Genomic DNA, 22,510 nt, shown 5'->3' with positions numbered 1-22,510 from the left:
TAGAGTGGGGGTGTGGATCTGGTTAGGATGCTTTTTGCAGGGTTGATGTGAACTTGATCGGCTGAATATACCTGCTTCCACACTGAGGGCATTCTATTCTGCCTCTTGACAGGCTTTCTCTTTTCCCTCCCTTGCAGGACCAGGCATTTCCAGTTATTGGAATGATATTGAACAGGCCGGCAAATCCCTGAAAATGTGCCTCGATAAGGCTAAAGAGCGAGTTCCTGAGAAACAGCAGTACGTGACCCCAGTGTATCTCGGAGCAACAGCTGGCATGCGCTTACTGAGGTTAGAGTCTTTCACACTTTTCTCACTTCTGACCTCTCATCTACAGTTCGACCCATCCAAGACTGGTATATTTTAACTTTAGATGGAAACCAGATTACGGGCTCTGTCATGAAGACTCCCACAGGAAACTTAAACACTTGTTAATTGGGCATATACTCATGACCTGTGCATCAATTGGTTTCAGGTTGTTAGTCACCTTGGCTGGAGAGAGAGAGAGTGGGGCCGCTGGTCATGTTCATAAGTCACAAGACAGGAACCAGTTGCTTGGAACTGAGCTAATACAACATTTCTTATTATTTAGAGGATCATGGATCTTCAGACTTCTCTACCTCAGGTTGGGTTCTCAGTCATTGAGTATATTGACGGCAAAGGTCAACATATGTCTGAGGGGGGGATGAGATAATTAAGGATCTTAGGATTAATGTAGGAAGATGAAATTGAGGGAGAAGATCAATGGCAGTGGAACAGACTTGAATGACTAAACTGGACACTCCCACTCTTGTTTCTAATCCCGTTAGGTTTATTCAGACTTGACCTATGAAAGTCATTGGTGAGCTGACAAATATCTGATTCTGGTGTAGTTTGTGAGTTATCTGAATGAAATGACTGATCAGTTGACCGAAGAGGAGAGCTCCCCCTTTGTGGAGAGACTGTCTTAAGTTAATTATAAGCTGAATGGAATGAACCTTTGCAAGAACACAACAAGAGCAAAAGGAGACCATTCGGCCCATTGAGCCTGGTCCACCATTCAATATTAATATGGTTGATCTCAAGTTTAATCTACTTTCCCACTTGCTACTCATTTTCCTCAATTTGCTAAGAGGCCAAAAATCAATCTATCTAACCTTAAAGATATTCAATGATGGAGAGGCCACAAAAGCGAACATGAGAGGAAGGTCAAATTACAGGGAAGCCATACTAGTAACAGAAAGTAGAAAAGTGATAAGTAAAATTACAAGACAGATGTAGTAAAAGCTTGCATCATGTAAGAGGTGGTGGTGTAGTATTAGTGTTGTTGGACTAATAATCCAGAACCCCAGAAACTATTCTTGGTAAATGGCTTTGAATCCCACTATGGCAGATAGTGAAATCTGGATTCAATAAAATCTGGAATAAAAATCTGGTCTAATGGCAACTATGTGATCACTGTCAATTGTTGTAAAACCCATCTTGTTCATTAAAGACTGAATCTGCCATCCTATCTGGTCTTCGGGTAATAGAACACAACTGGAGCAAGTATTGAAGAATCAATTAGGGATTAGGCCATTTTAGATATGGTACTTTGTGATGAAAAAGGCTAATTAATAACCTTGCTTTAAAGGAGCCTTTGAGAAATAGTGACAATAATATAAATCATTTTGTACTAAGTTTCAATGTGATATAGCTCAGTTTGGAACTATGGTATTTATTCTAAACAAGGAAAGCTAAGAAGGCATGAGGGGCTAATTTGTTTTGATGGATTGGGAAAAGGCACAATAAAATTGGATAGTGGCTAGTATGAAATACAAAACAGGTTATTGCACTTCTCCATGGTGTTCCATAGACATCAGATCATGGAAAAACAAACTACATTTAACTTTTGATAATAGCTTTTGATAAGTATTTCACTTCAAGAACAAATCGGAAACTGGTGAGATCACCCCTCAATAGCAGGTACCAACGTCCACAAGAGTGTGGAAATAGCTGCACTAATTACTTACGTACACTATTTGAAGTATGCATACTTACAACATGAGCTCACTTGTGACAAAATTGTCTTTGGATCGAAGAAATTCAGTAAGTCAAAGAGGATCTAACTCTAGAACAAGTAGTCCAGTTAGTAGTGAAGACACAGTTCAAACATTATTCAGAATTCTCAAACAGCAACATTTTATTTAATGCAGAAAGCACAATAGAGAATTTGGCCAGGAGAAACAGAACATGCATTTGAAAAGAAGAAAAAATCTTTCTTGGACCAGCTATTGATTCAGATGAATCAAGCCAAATACCTGAGGAGTTGGTGACTGCGGGGTATATAAGGGAAAAATGTAATCTTCATCTGGCCCATGCCCATCTTGGTACCTTTTCTGGGCTCCATGTTTTAATTCAATCTTGCCACCTAGATTTGGAAAATTCAGGCTAAGCTTCTCCAAAGGAGTTGGCCAATCAGTAGTTCCACTGGGACTACTCATAAGTTCAAAAGATATAGGAACAGAATTAGATCAGTTGGTCCATCGAGTCTGTTCCACCATTCGATCATGGCTGACATGCTCTTCACCCCCATTTTCCTGCCTTCTCTCCCTATCCCTTCAAATCATTACCAATAAAAAATCTCTCTAACTCTTTCTAAAATGTACTCACTGTCCCAGCATCCACCGCTCTTTGGGGTATTGAATTCCATAGATTTACAACTCTTTGGGAGAAGTAGTTTCTCCTCAACTCTGTTTTAAATTTGCTACCCTTTATCCTAAGACTATGATCTTTCATACTAGAATGCTCCACAAAAAAAAACATCCACTCCACGTATATTTTATCCACACCTTTTATCATCTTGAATACCTGAATTTGATCTCCCCTCACTCCTTTTAAATTCCAGAGAGTATAGGCCTAAGCTGTTCAATCTCTGTTCATATGACAAACCCCTCATCTCTGGGGTCAATCTAGTGATCAACCTCCTCTGAATCTCCTCCAATGCCACTACATCTTTCCCATCGTTATCTGCAGTATTGTCCTATAGTTGAAGAGAAGTGCAAGCATCCTTTCCAAAAACCCTATATATTCCTTCCTTCTGCTATTCTCCTGTTTGAATATCTGGATTGTTTGCTCAGCCAAACCATTTGAGGATGGATGGTAGGGTGGGGATGTGGCTTACCCCATTTGTCTTCAAACAATCTAAAATTCTCCATTGGGGTCCCATTGACTATTACACGGACCTCAGGTGCACCATGCATACTAAAAGATTGGCAGATTTCCTATGATGTTGAAAGACGCATTCGAGGCCATTCCGTGCATGTTCAACCATTTTGAATTGTGTTGATAGAGCCCATAAATGGCCCAATGAATCTGCATGGACTCACACCCTGGATCTGCCTGACCTTTTCCAATGGTGCATTGAGGCTGCTGGTGGAGCCTTCTGGTTTTCCTGGCACTTTTTCCACCGCTTGACCAAGTTGTCGATATCTGTGTCTGTACTAAGATACCAAACATTGCTCCTTGTGAGCATTTTCATTTTCATTTTCAAAATTCATGAGTGACCTTTATGCAATTCTTGGAGTATTGGTCACTGACTTGGATGTGGGACAAACATAAGATACTGAAATCTTCAATGCTCAACTCCTGATACTTTAAGATATAGGGTTTCAACCCATCCATAGGACATCCTTGTCATCCACCATTTAGGATGATATTGCTGTAGCTTTCCTCATTCCTGAAGAAGGGCTTATGCCCAAAACGTCGATTCTCCTGTTCCTTGGATGCTGCCTGACCTGCTGCACTTTTCCAGCAACACATTTTCAGCCATTGCTGTAGCCTTGCCAATGTAAAGTCCTTTTGGATCCAAGTCTCGATTTGCTTGCCCAGTTCTGGTAGAGAGCGTCCATGAAATTTAAAGTCATGATGACTTCATCCATCTTCAGAGGTGAAAGTATGCTGGTGGGTCGTGGCAGACAGCTCAAGGCATTCGCATTCACCATTTGGATTCCTAGACGATGTTCCCAGATATATTCATGGGTACCCAATAACAATGCTTAATATTGGATCAGAGCTGATGCAATGGTGGGATCGCCTTGTCTTCCTTGAAGAGGCCCAGCAGAGGTTTGTCATTATTTAATATGGTGAAACACCGACAGGAGACATACTGGTGGAATTCTTTCACCATTCAAGCAATGGCCAGGTCTTCTTTCTCAATCTGGTCATACTTCCTTTCTACCTCTGCCAGTGTTAGTCAGTCTAGCCCTAGTGTCTTACAGACCTAAAGGCAAGATGTCCCATTGGAGTTTCCTATAGTTTTTCTCCCAAACAGTAAATACAGTGTCACCTGTATCTATGTCCATTTCAACAGGTGGCTATTTACCTGAGGTCTTATATTATTGTCACCAATTTGAGAGCAATGATATAATTTAGCTTTATCAATTCCTCGGCCTGATTTATTTACAAAGCCCTGTCTTGAGGTGACTTTGCCCTTCAAACTGGGTGATATGCCATTCACCTATTGGGGTAGCCTTATCTTGGCAGACTCTATAACGTAAGCACAGCATGGATATTTTTGCTCCTCACTGTATTGTGGACAAACTTTGCGTCCAGTTCAGGAACCTTGCAGCCTCCAACTCCAGTTGCCCTTCCTTGGCAACAAATGAGGGCTGTAGATATTATAGACTGGGGACATGGCTCTATGGTATGGGGGTCACCAAGGGTTGAGATCGGTACTATCCAGGGGCCCTGAAGATCCTGAGCCCCTTTATCCCACATTTTTTACGGGATAGGGCCAGTTCTTTTTGAGATCCCAATGTAGTTCAGTCAGTAGTTTCCTATGAGTCGCAATATTATTAATTCCACACACTAAGTGATCCTTTAACATTTCCTGAAGTGCTGAACCGTACTCAATGTTCTGCCAATTTCCACCGTTTCATCAAAAATTCAGTAATTGGTTCCCCAGGAAATCTACTTGTCATGTTAAACCCATAACGCTGCAATATAACAGATGGCTTGTAGTTGTAGAATCATACAGCATGGAAACAGACCCTTCAGTCCAACTTATCCATGTTGACCAAGTTCCCCAAACTAAACTAGTTCCACTTGCCTGTGTTTGACCCATATCCCTGTATACCTTTTCTTTTCATGAACTAGTCCAAATGCCTTTTAAATGTTGTAAGGGTACCTGCATCTACCACTTCCTCTGGCAGTTCATTCCAGATACAAACCATCCTCTGTGTGGAAAAAGTTGCCCCTCAGGTCTTTTTTAAATCTTTCTCCTCTCACTTTCAAAGTATGCCTCCTTGTTTTGAACACGTCCTCCTAGGGAAAAGGTTGTTCACCCTATCTATGCCCCTCATGATTTTAAAAACCTCGATAAGGTCACTCCATAACTTCCTGTGCTCCAGTGAAAAACGTCCCAGCCTAGCCTTATAGCTTAGACTCTCTGGTCCCAGCAACACCCAGGTATATCTTTTCTGAAACCTCTCCAATTTAATAATATCCTTCCTATAGAAGGGCAACTAGAATTTACACAGAACTCCAAAAGTATCCTCACCAATGCCTTGTACAACCTCAACATAACGTCCCAACTCCGATAGTCAATGGTCTGAGCAAAGCAGGTAAGCATGCTAAATGCCTTTTTAACCACCCTGTCTACCTGTGACACAACTTTTAATGAACTGTGTACCTGAACCCTTAGGTGTCTCTGTTCGACAACACTATCCAGGGTCCTACCATTAACTGTATGAGTCCTGCCTTTTGTTTCACCAAAATGCAATAGTTCGCATTTATCCAAATTGGCAGCATAGTAGATCAGTGGTTAGCACTGTTGTCTCACAGTCCCAGTGTTTGATTTTTGATTCCACCCTTGAGTGACTGTCTGTGTGGAGTTTGCACATTCTCCCCGTGTCTGCGTGGGGTTCTGTCAGATGCTTCAGTTTCCTCCCACAGACTAACTATGTTCAGGGAAGGTGGATTGGCCATGCTAAATTGCCCATGGTGTTCAAGGATGTGCAGGTTAGGAGTGTTAGCCATGGGTCTAGGTGGATGCTCTTCAGAGGGTCGGTGTGAACTTGTTGGGCCAAATGGCCTGTTTTCACAGTCTAGGATTCTAAACTCCATCTGCTACTCCTCAGCCCATTGGCCCAATTGATAAGATCCCTCAATTTTGGTGTCATCCACAATCTTCAAAATTCTCATCCAAGTCGTTTATATAAATGACAGACAACAGTGGATCCAGCACTGATTCTTGCAAAACACTGCTGGTCATAAGCCTCTAGTCTGAAAAGCAGCTCTCCACCACTGCCCAGTTGGCAAACTCTTCCTGAATCCCATGTGATCTAACTTTACTAATCAGTCTACCATGTAGAACCTTGTCAAATGCTTTACTCAGGTCCATGTAAACAATGTCTACTGATCTGCCCCCATCCATCTTTCTGCTTAAATCCTCAAAAAACTCAAGTCTGTGAGACACAATTTCCCACATTGAAAACAATGCTGACTATCCCTAATCAGTCATTGCCTCTCCAATGCATGTAAATCCTATCTCTCAGAATCTCCTCCAACAATGTACCCACTATACATATCAGACTCACCAGTCTATAGTCCCCAGGCTTCTCCTTCTAGCCTTTCTTAAATAAAGGCACAGCATTAGGGGTCCGCTATCATATCTATCAGTTTGTCAAAGGATTTTTGACTTGGGGCTGCTGGGTAGTTTAAACTCTTTATGATGCTAAAAGTCAGGGCCCCACAAGTGGTCAGGAGAATGACTTTTTGTCAGTGATCCCCTTCTAACCTGTCTGTATGAAAAAGTATCCCATTCTTTCAGCATACATTTTTATTCACTTGCGGGATGAGGGCATCGCTGGATAGGCCAGCATTTATTGTCCATCCAGCAATTATGAGATAACCACATTGCTATGGGCCTGTCATCACATGTAGGCCGAACAAGTAAGGATGGAAGTTTCCTTTCCTACAGGACATTTAGTGAACTAGATGATACTTCTTTTTCCTGACAATCAATTCATGGGTCATTTTTAGACTCTTAATTCCAAGTTTTTTTAAATTGAATTCAAATTCCCCCATCTGCCATGGTTCCAGTTTGCCAAACAGTGGCATTTTTAAAATTTCCCTGTCACAGCCTTATTGGGTTCATTGAAAGGCAAAGCTGACTAAAACTTTTCTTGACTGTTGTCATCAAGTTAATAGCTCAGGAAGCCCGTTGGAAAGCAACATTGACTATTGTTGAATACCAAAATAGAGCCACTACGTATGGCAGTTCCTTGGTCTGCTTTGAATTTTTTTAAAAAAATCAATCTTTGTTCAGAGATTTATGATACCTCTCTGAAGCGTATGGGATTTGAACAGGCCTCCATGGATCAAAAATGGGAACACTACCGTTGTACCACAAGAACCCCTGGGTCTACTTAATTTTTTAATTAATCTGTTCAATGATATCAATACACATCTCTGTACCTTTACCCAGGCCTCCTGGTCCTGTATTTGTCCAAAAGCTTGAAGGTGCTGGTGTTGGACAGAGGTGGACAAAATTAAAAATCAACAACACCAGGTTATAAACCCAACAGGTTTATTTGGAAGCACTAGCAAAGTATTCAGCACTAGTCAATGGTAGTTTCCAGGATATTGACATTTTGCTCCCACCCTGTCTGCGAGTTTGAAGCTTTTGTACATTCCACATGCTCGTTAGGACCATCACAACTACCTGAACTTTATATGTTACTGGACCTGATCTCGCGTCAACCAGGTCTCTTACTAATGCAGGGCCATTCCCACGGTTTCTACACCAAACTTCATTCCCTGAAGAAAAGCATCTCACTTAGCGGAGTCTTGCATCTGGCATTGTTGTTCCTGATGCCATTTTACACCTTCCACGGTCCAGGAAGATCAGATTTAACCTGGTTCTGAGTCTTCTCTCCATTAGCAACTCTGCTGGAACAATTCCTGTAGTTGAGTCGAGTGAGCGATGGTCCTATAAACAAATAGGAATTGGGACAGTTTGGCATCTAGTGAAGCTGTAGGCTGTTTCTTCAAGCCAGTCTTCAAAGTTTGTACTGCTCTTTCTGCCAGACCATTGGATGATGAGTAGTATGGAGGTGTATTTATAGGTCGAATACCATTCGACTTTAGGAAATACTCAAATTCCCTTCTCAGAAACGATGTCCCATTATCTATGACCAACACTTCCGGGAGTCAGTGTCCTGCAAAAGATGCGCACAGGTTTTCTATCATCGTCTCCATATTTGACGATTGAACACTATGTAGATCCAGCACTTCACAATCAGCTGTCCACAATGACTAAGAGCATTGAGCCTATGAAAGAACCGAGTGTAAACGAGTCCAACGTTTACCTAGCCATTCCATGAATGTAGGGGAGCTGATGGTGGTAATTTTTGTCCCCATGGGCACTTTGAGCACTGCCCCACCAATGCAGCTATGTCTGCATCCAATCCAGGCCACGAGACATAACTTCACGCCAACATCTTCATTTTGGAAACCCCTGGATGACCTTGGTGGAGTTCAGCCAGTATCTGGTGGCAACCTTTGCACAGAACAATCACTCTTGCTCCCCATAATAATATGTCATCCTCTCCTGTGATTTGGTCTCTCCAGGTACAGAACGGCTTCAATTCTGGTTGTGACGGCCCTTTAGTTTCCTCCTTCACCATCAGCTGGTTTGCCAGGACTGACTCTTTCTGCATCCAAAGTCTGATGTTGTCAGCTGTGACTGGAAGTGTGTCCAGAAAATTTAAAACCATTGTGGATTCTCCCAGTGGCAGTACCACCAATGTGAGTGTGAGGCAGCTCAATGCATCCCCATTCATTACTTGGCCTCGCGCGTGGTGTTCCAACATGTAATTCTGTGCATTTAGTACTCTATTGGAGTCCAACACTGAATGCTATGGACGGTACTGCATTGTCCTCTTTAAGTAGGCCTAGCAGAGAATATGGTCCATTATAATTATAAATTTATTAAGGTATTAGTGAAACTTCCTGACTCCAAATATGATAGCCAAACTTTCCTTCTCTACCTGGTATGTTTATGTTATGTTTTAGTCAAAGTCCTGGATGCATACACCATTGGGCATTCCTCTCCATTGGGCCACCTGTGAGCTAATGCTACCCCGGGGAGGCATCATATGTCAATATCAGATCTCACATGGGATCATTGTGTGCCAACACCTTAGAGGATCGTAGCTGTTTCTTCACTTGCATGAAAGTTATGGCTTGGTTACGCGATCATTTCCAAGGCTGACTCTTTTTTCAAGAGTTGATATAAAGGTGCCATGATGGAGGCCAGGTTATGTATGGACTTTCCATAATAATTCACCAGCCTCAAGGAAAGATCTAAGCTCCCGTACAGACGTGAGAGGCATGGCACGTTTAATCGTCCTCACTTCATCTAACAATGGGTGTAACTATGTCTTATTGACACTGTAGCCCAACTAGGTCACTTGGGGGGTCATAGAGCACACATTTTTCCTTCCTTAGGCATATGCTTGCCTGGGAGAAATGTATAAGGACTATTTCCAAGTTCTCTAAGTGCTCCTTATTGGTCTTCTCTGTTATTGGCATGTCATCTGGATAAATGGTGACCTGAGGTAGACCTTGTAAAATGTTGTCCATTGTCTGCTGAAAAATTGCACAGGTTGATGGTACTCCAAATGGCAGTCTCAGATATTAGTACAAAATCCTTACATGTATTAATTGCAGTGTACTTCCAGGAATCCTCATCTAACCACAACTGCAAGTACGCATCACTCATGCCCAACTTCGTGAAGGACAGCCCCCTGCCAACTTTATGTATGAATCCTCAATGCAAGGGATTGGGTGTTTATCCAGCTGCAAAAACTGGTTTACTGTTTGCATAACAAAAGGGAACCAAGCCATCAGGCTTCAAAATCAGTATGACCAGTGCTGCCCATTCTGCAAACTGGACTGGTTTGATGATTCCTTCGCTTTCCGATTTCTTCTGATTTCTGCCTCTACTTCTGCCCACAAGACAAACGACACTTGGTGGGCCTGGCAAAGTTGTGGAATTGTTTCCTGGTCAGCATGCAAAGTGGCCTTGGCTCCTTTGGTCATCCCTCGACCTTCCTGAAAAACCTCCGGGTATTTAATTAGGACTTCATTCAGGCAGATATTTTCTAATTGAAAAGTGTTAACCAATCAAGATGAATCTTTCTCAACCAGTTTTGCCCCAATAAGCTTGGTGCTGATCCTTTTGCAACATTCCGTGGTAACTGAACCAGCTACTTCTCATAACAGACTGCAACCAAAGTTGTACCCTTAATAAAGGTTCCATGGTCTAGGTTCTCAGTCTAGCTGAAATCTTGCACAAACATAAAGGTTCGAGTCAAGGGCAAATTTTGTTAAAGACTGTTTCTGCAATCACTGTTACAGCCATGCTGGTATCAACCTCCATTAGAACTGACTGACCATTTAACCAGACATTTATTTTGATTGGTTCCGATTTGGATGTTGTTAAGCAATTGAACTATTCCAAGCCAGAGGTAGTGAGCTTTCCAGGGTGTGCACTCTCCTGGATACCAGCCTAAGAGTTCTCTTACTCAAGTTGGGTCTAGTGGGACTCTTTTGCTCTCTCGAGTCCACATGCTGGCAGCAACTACAATGGTTTGCCAATCCTGATCTTGAAGAAAATGTTAACCATTTGGCTGAGAGTTGGTTTTGTTTTGGGGTTTTGCTGTGGGCTGACCTAGAGTCCCTCTGTTTAAGCTATGTCCTGAGTGAGGCTATGCAATTGCCTTCACTCAGGTGCTGGCCCCGAAGGTCAGTCAGACTGGTGAGGATGTCCACTTCCAAAGGCATACCCTGTAACTCATTTGCTGCATGTGCCTCATTTTCTAATGACAAAGACCGTTGTAGTGGTTGTTTGAAGTACAATTAGGCTTCAGCTATGGTTACGTCATTAATCCCACATGCCAAAAGGTGTCTCAGCATCTCATTAAGGACTAAATCAAAGTCGCATGCCTCTGCCAGTTATCTTAACCTCATCAAAACTCCCGATACAGATTCCCCTGGTTCTTGAAGTGCTAAGTAAAACTGAAAGTGTCTCAGAATTAGAGGAAGCTTATGGTCATAATATTCCTCAACTAAATCAGTCAATTCTTGAAAAGTTTTAGTATCTGGTGCCTCAGGGAAAGTTAAGTTCCTAAAAAAAAAAAGCTGCAGGTACACAAGCTGTCCGAAGAATTACTCATTGCTTTTCATCTGTCCCAATGTCATTTTCCTTGAAAGAAAGCACATTCTTTCCACTAACTGGGCCCAGTCTTCAACAGCAGGATCGAAAGAGCCAAGCTTCCCAAATAATTGCACGATGCCAGAAATACTTACACCAGCTTGAAGACAAATGTTGCGATTGAATTTCTTCAGGAACCTGCTTTACTCTCATCATCACTGAAATAACTCCACAGAGGCTGGTATCTTGTCACCCAGTCACTTTTTATTTACATGTGTAAAGTCCTTCACACTAATCCAGCTCCCTCACAGCCAACTGTCAGAGTGACAGGATGTCTGACACGCCTGTTCTTATCTCAGCTAGGGCTCCCTGATTTGGGCCAAATTAATAGTCCAAATGAGGGAACTCATATTTTGAGGTCCATCTGGCTGACCTTGTTACAATCACTACACTTTCACTATGAAGAACATAACCAGATAGACTACCTACCATCAGCCTCAACACCAAAATCTACAAACTCAGCTCTGTCGACCCTGCAAATTCCTCTTTACCATTCATGATTTTATGATCTGGGACTAGTGCCAAACTTGAAAGAGCTATCCTGAGACTGGGTAACAACAGCCTGGTGTAGCCATGCTCATAGAATCAACATTAATGTCCCAGACAGCACTGTCACTATTCCTGAATATGTCCTGTGCCACCGATCGGACAGACCAGCAGGGGTGCAGGCACAGTGGTATACGGTGCAAGTGAGTTGTCCTAGAAGTCCTCAGCATTGACTCTGGACCTCATGAAGTCTCATGGTGTTCGGTCAAACATGGGCAAATAAATCTCCAGATTACCAGATACTATCCTTCTGCAAACATATCAGAACATCATGTTGAACACCAATGGTAAAACGGTAAAGGAGGCAAGGATACTGAATGTTCTCTGGGTTGGGTACTTCAATGTCTATCACTAAGAGTGGCTCAGAACTACAACTACTGACCAAACTGGCTGAATCCTAAAGGACTTAGCTGCAAAACCTGCACTACGTATGAAAGAACCAGCAAGAAGGAGATACATATTTAAATTGTCTTCACCAGTCAACCTGTTGAAGATGTCTCTGTTCATAACAGTACTGACAGAGTGACCATCATACAATCATTGTGGAGACAAAGTCTAGTCTTCACATTGAGGATACACGGTGTGGCATTACTATTGTGTTAACTGGGCCAAACTTTGAACTGTCTAGCAACCCTAAACTGGACACCCATGAGGTGTTGTGGGTCATCAGTAACAGCAGAATTGTATTCAACTGCAATCTATAATTTCTTGCCTGGCATAACCCCCACTCTACCATTACCTTCAAGCCAGGGCATCAACCTGATGTTCTACCTCAAAGGCTTTTAAAGGAAGTGGCTATTGAAACAGTAGAGACATTGGTCAAAATATTCCAGAACTCACTAAATTCTAGGAGGGTTCCACTAGATTCTGGAAAACTGCTTCTGTGTCACCTCTGTTCAAGAAGGAAGGGAGACAGAAAATAAGAAATACTTGGCCAGTTAGCCTAACATCTGACATTGGGAAAATGCTCGAGTCCATTATTAAAGAATTAGTAACAAGATGTTCAGAAAAGCCTGACACAATTGAACAGAATCAAGATTGATGACCGCATAAGATTACAATGGAATATTGATAGACCCGGGGACTGGGCAAAGCTGTGGGAGATAGATTTTAATATAAGCAAAGGTGAGTTTATCTATCCTGCCTTTTAAGAAAGAATCGAGGTAAATTTTAAAAAGCACATTAAATATATTGGATGCCCAATAGAATTTGGGAATTGGGTGTGTAGCCCTTTAAAATACTACAAAGAGGTGCAGAAAGTAGTTAAAAAGGCTAATGGAATGCTGGCCTTTGTATTGAAAAGGCTGGATTATAAGAATGCAAAAATTATGCTGCAATTTTACAAAATCTTGGTTACACCTCATTTACCCTGTGAGCAGATCTGGGTACGACACCTTAGGAAGGATGTTTGGCCCTCAAGGGAGTGCTATGTAGGTTTACAAGGATGATACTTAGACTTTAAGGGTTAAGTTTTGATGAGAGATTGTATGAATTAGTCTTTTATTCTCTAGAATTCAGAAGGTTAAGAGCTGATCTAATTGAGATCTTCAGAATATTAACAGGGAAAAGCAGGATAGATAAAGTTAAATTATTTCCACTGATTGAAGATTCTAGAACTAGGGAGGGGTGTGGAGGGGTGTGGGAGGGGTGTGCATTGCCTGAGAATTAGGGCCAAGCCATTCAGGAGAGATGTTAGAAAGCAGTTCTACATGCAGAGGTTTACAACACTTCCTTAAATTGTGGTGAGTGCTAATTCAATTGTTAAGTATAAATCTGAGATAAACGTTTTTTTTATCTGGCAAGGGTATCAAGGGACAGGGGCCCAAGGAAGATATATGGAGTTTAGCCACAGATCAGCTATGATCTTATTGAATGGCAGCGCAGGCTTGAGGGGCTGAATGGGCTACTTCTGTTCCTATGTTCCTAAGATCATTTTGTAAAAGGGAAATCATGTTTGACAAACTTGCTTGAGTTCTTTGAGTAAATAAGAAGCAGAGTTGATAAAAAGGAATGGGTGGTTGTATTGTATCAGGATTTTCAGATGGGAATTGATAGGGTTCCCCATAAAAAGTTATTGCACAAGATAGGAGCCTACAGTTTTGAGGGTAATGTGTTCGCAAGGATTGAGAATTGGTTAATGCACAGATGAGAGAAGGTCATGATTAACGGTCTTATTCAGGTTGGAAAGATGTAACCAGTGGAGTGCCTTAAGGATCAGTTCTAATGTGGGGAAGTGTGCAGTTGTGCACTTTGATGGGAAGAATAGAGGCCTAGCCTATTTTCTAAATGGAGAAAGATTTGGGAAATCTGAAGCACAGAGCATCTTTGTTCAGGATTCTCTTAAGGTTAACATGCAGGCTCAGTTGCAGTTAAGAAGACAAATGCAATGTTAGCATTCATTTTGAGAGTACTAGAATACAAGAACAGAGCTATACTGCTGAGGCTGTATAAGGCTCTGGTCATACCACATTTAGAATATTGTGAGCAGTTTTTGGCCCCATATCGAAGGAAGGATGTGTTGGCTTTGCAGGATATCCAAAGGAGGTTCACAAGAATGACCCCAGGAATGAAGGACTTGTCAAATGAGGAACCGTTGAGGACTCTGGATCTGTACTTGATTAACTTTAGAAGGATAAGTGGGAAATTTTATCGAAACTTACAGAATACTGTGAGGCCTGGATAGAATGGATATGAAGAAGATGTGACAGCCGCAGTGAAAGGATGACCCTTTTAGAACTGAGATGAGGAGGAATTTCTTCAGCCAGATGATGGTGAATCTGTGAAACTTGTCGCAGAAGACTGTGAAGGCCAAACCATTGAATTTAAGGCAGACAGATTGGTTCACGGTTAGTAAGGGGGTCAAAGGTTACAGGGCGAAGGCAAGGGAATGGGGTGGAGAAATGTATCAGCTTTGATGGAATGGCAGAGCAGAATCAATGGGCTGAATATCCTAATTCTACTCCTATATCGATAGTCTATTGGTCTCATTTATTTGCTAGTGATAATAATGGCTTGAAGGAGGGGTCGGAGCATAATGTATCCAAATTTACAAAAATAGCTGACATGTTATATTGAGAACATAAGAAGAGGACATAGATAGGTTGAGTGAGTAATTATACTTTTGCAAAAACTTACTAGATAAAGTTTCATATAGGAAAGTATGAGGTCACTTAATAGGAAGAATCAAAAGGTAGACTATTATTTAAGTAGAGACAGACTCCATTAATGTGAAGCCCAGAGGGACCTGCGTGTACCTGTGCATGAAACACAAAAAAGATAGCAAGCTGGTCCAGCTTGTAACTGTGATTTGTAGCCATTAAGAGACTTGGATATCACAGGGACAGGAATAGTTCTTGGACGTTCCAGGGTTTTGTTGGTCCAAAAGGAATGGGAAGGAGGTAAAAGAGGTGGTGGAGTGGAATTACTAATCAGGGATTGTATCACAACTACAGAAAGGGAGGCCATCAAGGAGAGTTTGTCTACAGAGTCACTATGGGTGGAAGTCAGAAACAGGAAAGGAGCAGTCACTTTATTGGGAACTTTCTACAGACTCCCCAACTCCCCCAACTTACGTCTGTGCTGGGCAAATTATTGGAGAGGATTCTGAGAGACAGGATTTATGATTACTTGGAAAACCATAGTTTAATTAGAGATAGTCAGCATGGCTTTGTAAGGGGCAGGTCATACTTCACAAGTTTTATTGAATTCTTTGAGGATGTGACAAAACACATCGATAAAAATAGAGCAGTAGATTGGTGTACATGAATTTTAGCAAGGTGTTTGATAAGGTTCCCCATGATAGGCTAATTTAAAAAGTAAGGAGGCATGGGATACAGGGAAATTTGGCTGACTGGATACAAATTGGCTGGCCCATAGAAGTCAGAGGATGGCTGTAGGTTGTAAATATTCAGCCTGGAGCTTGGTGACCAGTGGTGTTCTGCAGGGATCTGTTCTGGGACATCTGCTCTGTCTGAATTTCAGGAAGCTTGCTGATGACACAAAGGTTGATGGAGTAGTGGATATTGTGTGAGGGCTGTTGTAGGTTGCAACGGGACATTAACAGGATGCAGAACTGGGCTGATAAGTGGCAGATGGAATCCAACCTGGAAAAGTGTGAAGTGATTCATTTTGGAAGGTCAAATTTGAATGCTGATTATAGGGTTAAAGGCAGGATTCTTGGCAGTGTGGAGGAACAGAGGGATCTTGGGATTCATGTCCACAGATCCCTCAAAGTTGCCACCCAAGTTGATAGAGTTGTTCAGAAGGCATATGGTGTGTTCGTTTTCATTAGCAGGGGGATTAAGTTTAAGAGTCATGAGGTTATGCTGCTGCTCTATAGTGCCCTGGTTAGACCCCACTTGGAATATTTTATTCAGTTCCGGTTGCCTCATTATAGGAAGGATGTGGAAGCTTCAGAGTGGGTGCAGTGGAGCTTTATCCGGATGCTGCCTGAACTGGAGGGTCTGTCTTATGAAGAAATTTTGAGGGAGCTAGGGCTTTTCACATTGGAGCGAAGAAAGATGAGAAGTGACTTGTTCAAGGTGTACAAGATGATGTAAGGCATAGTTAGAGTGAATAGAACCTTACAGAGAGGTAGAGGCCCCTCGATGTTGCGCCGACCTGTGAAAGCAATCTGAAGCCCATCTAACCTACAGTACTCCATTATCATCCATAGTCAGAGACTTTTTCCCAGGGCAGGAATGGCTATCAGAAGGGGGTATAATTTTAAGGTGATTGGAGGAAGGTTTAGTGTGGGTGTCAGAGGTAGGGCCTTTACACAGAGAGTGGGTGCGTGGAATGCATTGCCAATGTAAAGTCAGATATATTATGGACATTTAACTGACTCTTGGATAGGCACGTCGATGGTAGTAAATTGAAGGGTATGTAGGTTAGTTTGAACTTAGAGTAGGATAAGAGGTTGGTACAACATCAAGGGCCAAAGGGCTTTTGCTGTGCTGTACTGTTCTATGTTCTATGTTAAGTAACTAAGAAAGCATATGGATTTTTGGCCTTTATTGATGTAGGGTTGGAACGTAAAAACAGGTAAATCCTGTTACAGCTGTCTAGTATATTGGTGAGGATGCACCTTGGAGTACTGTGTTGGCTATCTGTTTCCATGTTTCATAAAGGATCTACTGGCACTGGAGGCAGTTTGAAAGAGATTCCCTAGATTGATTCTAGGGATCAAGTTATTGACTTATTAAGAACAGCTAAACAGGTCAGGCTACTATTCATTAAAGTTTAAAAGAATCTGGTCTTACTGAAACATTCAAGATTAAGAGGGTAGATGTTGGGAACATATTTTGGTCGTGGGAGCATCTCAAACTCGATGAAACAGTGAGGGTCAGTTAATCTTAAACTGTCATAGTTACAGAATAAGGGAACATTAATTATAAACTGAGATATAAAGAATTCCCTCTCTGAGGGTAGTGAATGTCTGGAATTGTCTACCCCAGAGAGTTGTGGAGTCTAGATCTCTTAAGTATTTAAAGATGAGGTGGATTGATGTTGAGGATATGAGGAGCTGGCACAAAAGAGGAGTTGAGGCCTGGGGCATATTATCCACGATCTTATAGAATGGAAGGTCAGGCTTGAGGGGCTGAATGGCCTGTTCTAGCTTCTATTTTTTCTGTTCTTATCATTAATTGCTATAATTATTAATACAGCTATTACAAATTATCTGTTTGTATGATGTTGGTTAAGGGATAAATGTTGCCTTAGACATCAGGAAAAATCCCCATGTTCTATTCTGATAAGGTGGATGAGACCTTGGTTTCACATCTTACCTGAGCAACACCACCACCAGTGTGCCCTGAGCTGGAGTGTCAGTCTTGGTTTCTTTGTGCTCAAATTTATGTTGAAAGACTCAGTCCAGAACCTGGTGAATCATAGGCAAGAATGCTGCTTTCCTCCCTCTGTCACCAGACAGCCCTTCACTGCACCACCTCCATTCCCCATACCACTGCGCTAAACCCCCCCCCAACGCAATAAGACAGAATCCCCCGTGACATCCCCGAACCCCTAGGTACTTTCCCCTGCAACTGAAAAAGATGCAAAACCTGCTGCTACACCATCCCCCTCACTTCCATCCAGGGCCCCTTCCAGGTGCCTCTTAACCTACTTTACTATATGTACTGCCTTGATGTGGCCTTCTCTACATTGGAAAGACCAAACATAAACTCAGGGCATGTTTCGCCAAGTATCCCAGCAGGGCCCGCAGGGGCTGACCTGACCTCCCAGTCACCGCCCATATTAATTCTCCTTCCCACTTCCTTTCCGACATGACCATTCTTGACCCTTGCCACAAGAAACCAAATCGCAGTTTGGAGGAACAATACCTCATCTTCCGTCTGGGCAACCTACAGCCTGAAGGACTTAACATTAAGTTCTCCAATTTCAAACAACCTCCCTTCCCATCCCCTGACTCCCTTCCCAGCCCTCCCTTCCCCCCTCCCCCCCCCCCCCATACCCTCTACCTGTCTTCACCTATCCCCACTTCACCATCCTGCTCCCGCCAGCCCCTCTATCTGCAGCTCCCCCTACACCCACCCCCAATCCTAAAGAAGGATTAAACTCGAAACTTTGGCTACTCCTCCTCCTAATGCTGCCTGGCTTGCTGTGTTCTTTCAGGTTCCTGCCTATCTATTTTGGATTCAAGCATCTGCATTTTTTTTGTCTCTACTTTTAGAGCCATAGTGCAAGACAGGATTCAGGACTGAGGGAGCCAGGTAACAGAACTGTACCGAGTTATTGATTAAATCAACTAAGTCGATCCACTGAGCTCAGTGCACAGCAGCTCAGTCACCAGTTGGAGAGTGAATCCAGAGGATCTGCTCGTTAGATACTTGGACATTCCTGAGTTTCTCCTCTTTTGTCTTGTTTTCCAGATCACAGAACCAAGCTCTGGCTGAGCAACTTATGAAATCAGTGCAAGAGTTCATTAAGACTTATCCGTTCGATTTCCAAGGGGTACAAATTATAACAGGACAGGAAGAGGGAGTGTTTGGATGGATTACTGTCAATTATCTAATGGAAAACATCGGGAAGGTATTTCTGGAAACACTAACTATTAAATATTGCTTTGACCCTATTCCAACTGCAAAGAACAACTATTGAACTTTATTAGTTCAGGGTTTCTGTGTCGCTTCATAGTCTGACAATGGAATCTTAATAAGCCTTTGAAGAACCACAGGCTGAAACCCACAGGGGATATAGGATTTGTGAACATTCATTGCCATTTATGGTTCCAGCTGTTCTGGGCAGGCCTGTGTGAACTTGTGGAATCAATGACAGATAGTCCATCGGAGTAGAGTCACAGAGATGTACAGCATGGAAACAGACCCTTCGGTCCAACTTGTCCATGCCGACCAGATATCCCAACCCAATCTAGTCCCACCTGCCAGCACCCGGCCCAAATCTCTCCAAACCCTTCCTATTCATATACCCATCCTGATGCCTTTTAAATGTTGCAATTGTACCAGCCTCCACCACTTCCTCTGGCAGCTCATTCCATACACGCACCAACCTCTGCATGAAACAAATTGCCCTTGGGTCCCTTTTCCATCTTTTCCCCTCTCACACTAAACCTATGCCCTCTAGTTCTGGACTCCCCCACCCCAGGGGAAAAAAATTGCCTATTTATCCTATCCATGCCCATCATTATTTTATAAACCTCTAAGGATTTCCCTCAGCCTCCGACGCTTCAGGGAAACCAGTCCCAGCCTATTCAGTCTCTCCATATAGCTCAGATCCTCCAACCCTGGCAACATCCTTTTAAATCTTTTCTAAAACCTTTCATGTTTCACAACATCCTTCGAAAGGAAGGAGACCAGAATTGCATGCAATATTTCAAAAATGGCCAAACCAATGTCCTGCACAGCTGCAACATGACCTCCAACTCCTGCACTCAATACTCTGATCAATAAAGGAAAGCATACCAAACGCCGCCTTCACTAGTCAGTAAAGATGAGTCAATGAAGGTGGATCAGTGGGGGGAGGGTCAGTAAGCGTGAGTCATTTAGAGGGATTGGTGAGGATGTGTTAGTGAGGATGTGTCCATGAGGATAGATTAGCGAGGGGATCAGTCAGGGGCAAGTAGGGAGTGGTAATTGAGGAAGGGCTGATGAGAGAGTTCAGTGAGAGAGGCTTTCTGGGATCAGTGAGAATAGAGTATTGAGAGTGGGTCAGTGAGAGTCACTGACAGAGGGGTCAGTGAAAGAGGGGGCGTGAGGGAGAAGTCAGTGCAGGAGGGGTCATTGTGGGAGGAGCCAGTGAAGGAGAGGTTGTCAGTGAGGGAGGGAGAGATGAGGGAGAGATCTGTGTGGGAGGGGTCAGTGAAGGAGAGGCCAATGAGGGTGGTTTAGTGAGGGAGGGGTCAGTGAGAGTGGATCAGTGAAGGAGGGAGCGCTGAGGGTGGGTTGGTGACAGGGGTCAGAAGTTGTCAGTGAGGGAGGGACCGGTGAGGGAAAGGTCAGTGAGGGTGAGTTGGTGAGGTGGGGGCTGAGGGATGGTCAGCGAAGGATGGTTAGTAAGCGATGGGTCAGTGAGGGTTGTCAGGGAGGGGGTGGTCAGTGTGCATCGTCCATGAGGGTGTATAACAGAGGAAGGGTCAGTGAGTGAGGTGGGGACAAGTTATGAAGGGATTTGGGGATCAGTAAGAGTGGGCATTTACAAATACATAAAACCTGATTGACTACCTACCACAGATCTACAGATCCTTCATTCATAGGGGATCCATTACTAGAGGTACTCACAACCATGGGGAGGGTGATGGCAAGACAAAAATAAACAGTTCCAGCCCAGCCCAGCCCCATCCTGTCCAGTCCCGTCTCTGCACCACCCCAGTTTCAGTCCCTGGTTCTCCTAACCCTTAGACCATTCCTTAGCTGTAGCCCCCGCTGAAATAATGTGTGTCTGTATGTGTTTGTGTATATCTGTGAGCATTGTGTGTTTACCCTATTAGGGAAAAAGCTCCCTGGGCTGTTGTGTGTGAAGGAGGGACAGGACCGATTTGAACGATTATGCTGTGGGGAGACATTATAACTCTCAGTCCTGTAATATTCAGTACATTCACCATGTTGTAATAATTGAATGAATTGAACTAATGAAAATGTCAGAGATCAATTGTGTTTCTGCCTATAATGTTTACCTTTCTCACTCACTCTTTATGAACTTCATCAGGTCAATGCAGGAGGAAACCCTGAAACAGTGGGGGCGCTGGACCTGGGCGGTGCCTCCACGCAGATTACATTTGTTCCTGGTGAGAAGATTGAATCCGAGGAAAGTGCTCTGAAAATGCGTCTGTATGGGAAGAGTTACAACATATACACACACAGCTACCTGTGTTATGGAAAGGATCAGGCCCTAAAACTGCTACTGGAAAAACTGGAGGTAAGAAAGGACTGAGCACAGAATTTCCTTCCTACCTAACCCTGACCAAAGACTGTTTGCAAACCCTGTGAAAAGTGCTGGATATGCAGGGTTAGAGTGTCTGATAACACACACTCACTGGTCACAACCACAGTGTGTCATAAGATCTCTGGACAGGTTGATTAGAAAATACTTCTTGTAAACCACACATCATTTGGGACACTGCACTAACCATTCTATTTTCTCAATGTCTGTTTAAAAAATAGACCCCAGTCAGTGTATTGCTGTAAGTTTCATTTCACCTAATTTCTGCTAATTCCATAATACTCAGTATCTTAGGCCCTTTTTGTTGTATGTAATATCAATGACTCAGACTTAAACACATGATAATGATGTTTCAGAATGATACAGAAATTCCCACATGGTTGATAGTGAGGGGGAATCAGTAGACTGCAGGATATATAAATGGCCTGGTTAGGTAGCAGAAATTGCCAAATGGAATTTAATCTGGAGGAGTATGGGATGATGTATATAAGGAAAGAAAACAAAGGAATCAGTAATAACTTAGAAGATAGTGAGAGCAATAGAGGGACGTTAATCTGTAAAACACTGAAAGTAATAGGGCTATGGATAAGGTGATTAAGTAGGCACGTGTGGGGCTGCATTGCTCAAATAACCAGACGGCCAGTGTGCAAATCAGAATAATGCCAACAGAGTGGATTCAGTCCCATGCCAACTGTGATAGCTCAAGGTGACCTACTTACCTAGTCCCATACTTGTTACAGAGTGATGCCCCTCAAGCTACTGAATCAATTTTCTCTCTCTAATGAACAGTGATGCCAGGGTCCTTTGTGTATTACAACTTAATCACCTAAGAAGTCATAAATGAATGCATGAACATATGATTTAGGACCAGGAGTAAGCTATTTGGCTCTTTGAGTCTTCTCCACCATTCGTGGCTGATCTGAATACTCCATACCATTGAATACTCCATACTATTTCACCGTCTCACTTAGAAAGACTCCATCTGCTTCTGACTTAAAAACATATAAGGACTCTGTTTCCACTGCCTTTTGAGGAAAAGCATTTTCTAGGCTCACAACATTAGACAATAGACAATAGGTGCACCACCATTCAATATGATCATGGCTGATCATCCTTAATCAGTATCCTGTTCCTGCCTTATCTCCATAACTCTTGATTCCACAATCCTTGAGAGCTCTATCCAACTCTTTCTTAAATGAATCCAGAGACTGGGCCTCCACTGCCCACTGGGGCAGAGCATTCCACACAGCCACCACTCTCTGGGTGAAGAAGTTTCTCCTCATCTCTGTCCTAAATGGTCTACCCTGTATTTTT

The 22,510-nt window shown here is 42.8% G+C and overlaps 1 protein-coding gene across 4 annotated transcripts in view; it reads left to right on the top strand.

Moving 5' to 3' along the window:
• Positions 1–22,510, top strand: part of entpd1 (ectonucleoside triphosphate diphosphohydrolase 1) — a 121,268-nt gene that overhangs the window by 70,066 nt on the left and 28,692 nt on the right. For all 4 annotated transcript variants that reach the window (XR_006314956.1, XM_043712871.1, XM_043712869.1 and 1 more), the window contains exons 4-6: positions 138–288; positions 18,670–18,829; positions 20,963–21,172. Coding sequence is in view for 3 of the 4 variants with exons in the window: in XM_043712871.1 (XP_043568806.1) it covers positions 138–288; positions 18,670–18,829; positions 20,963–21,172 (521 nt within the window). In the remaining variant the exon portion in view is untranslated. The remainder of the gene's footprint in view (positions 1–137; positions 289–18,669; positions 18,830–20,962; positions 21,173–22,510) is intronic.

This window comes from Chiloscyllium plagiosum, chromosome 22 (assembly GCF_004010195.1).
Source record: "Chiloscyllium plagiosum isolate BGI_BamShark_2017 chromosome 22, ASM401019v2, whole genome shotgun sequence".
Lineage (NCBI taxonomy): Eukaryota > Metazoa > Chordata > Chondrichthyes > Orectolobiformes > Hemiscylliidae > Chiloscyllium > Chiloscyllium plagiosum.
Note: the sequence above shows the minus strand (reverse complement) of the source record. Positions and strands in the feature narration are given on the sequence as shown.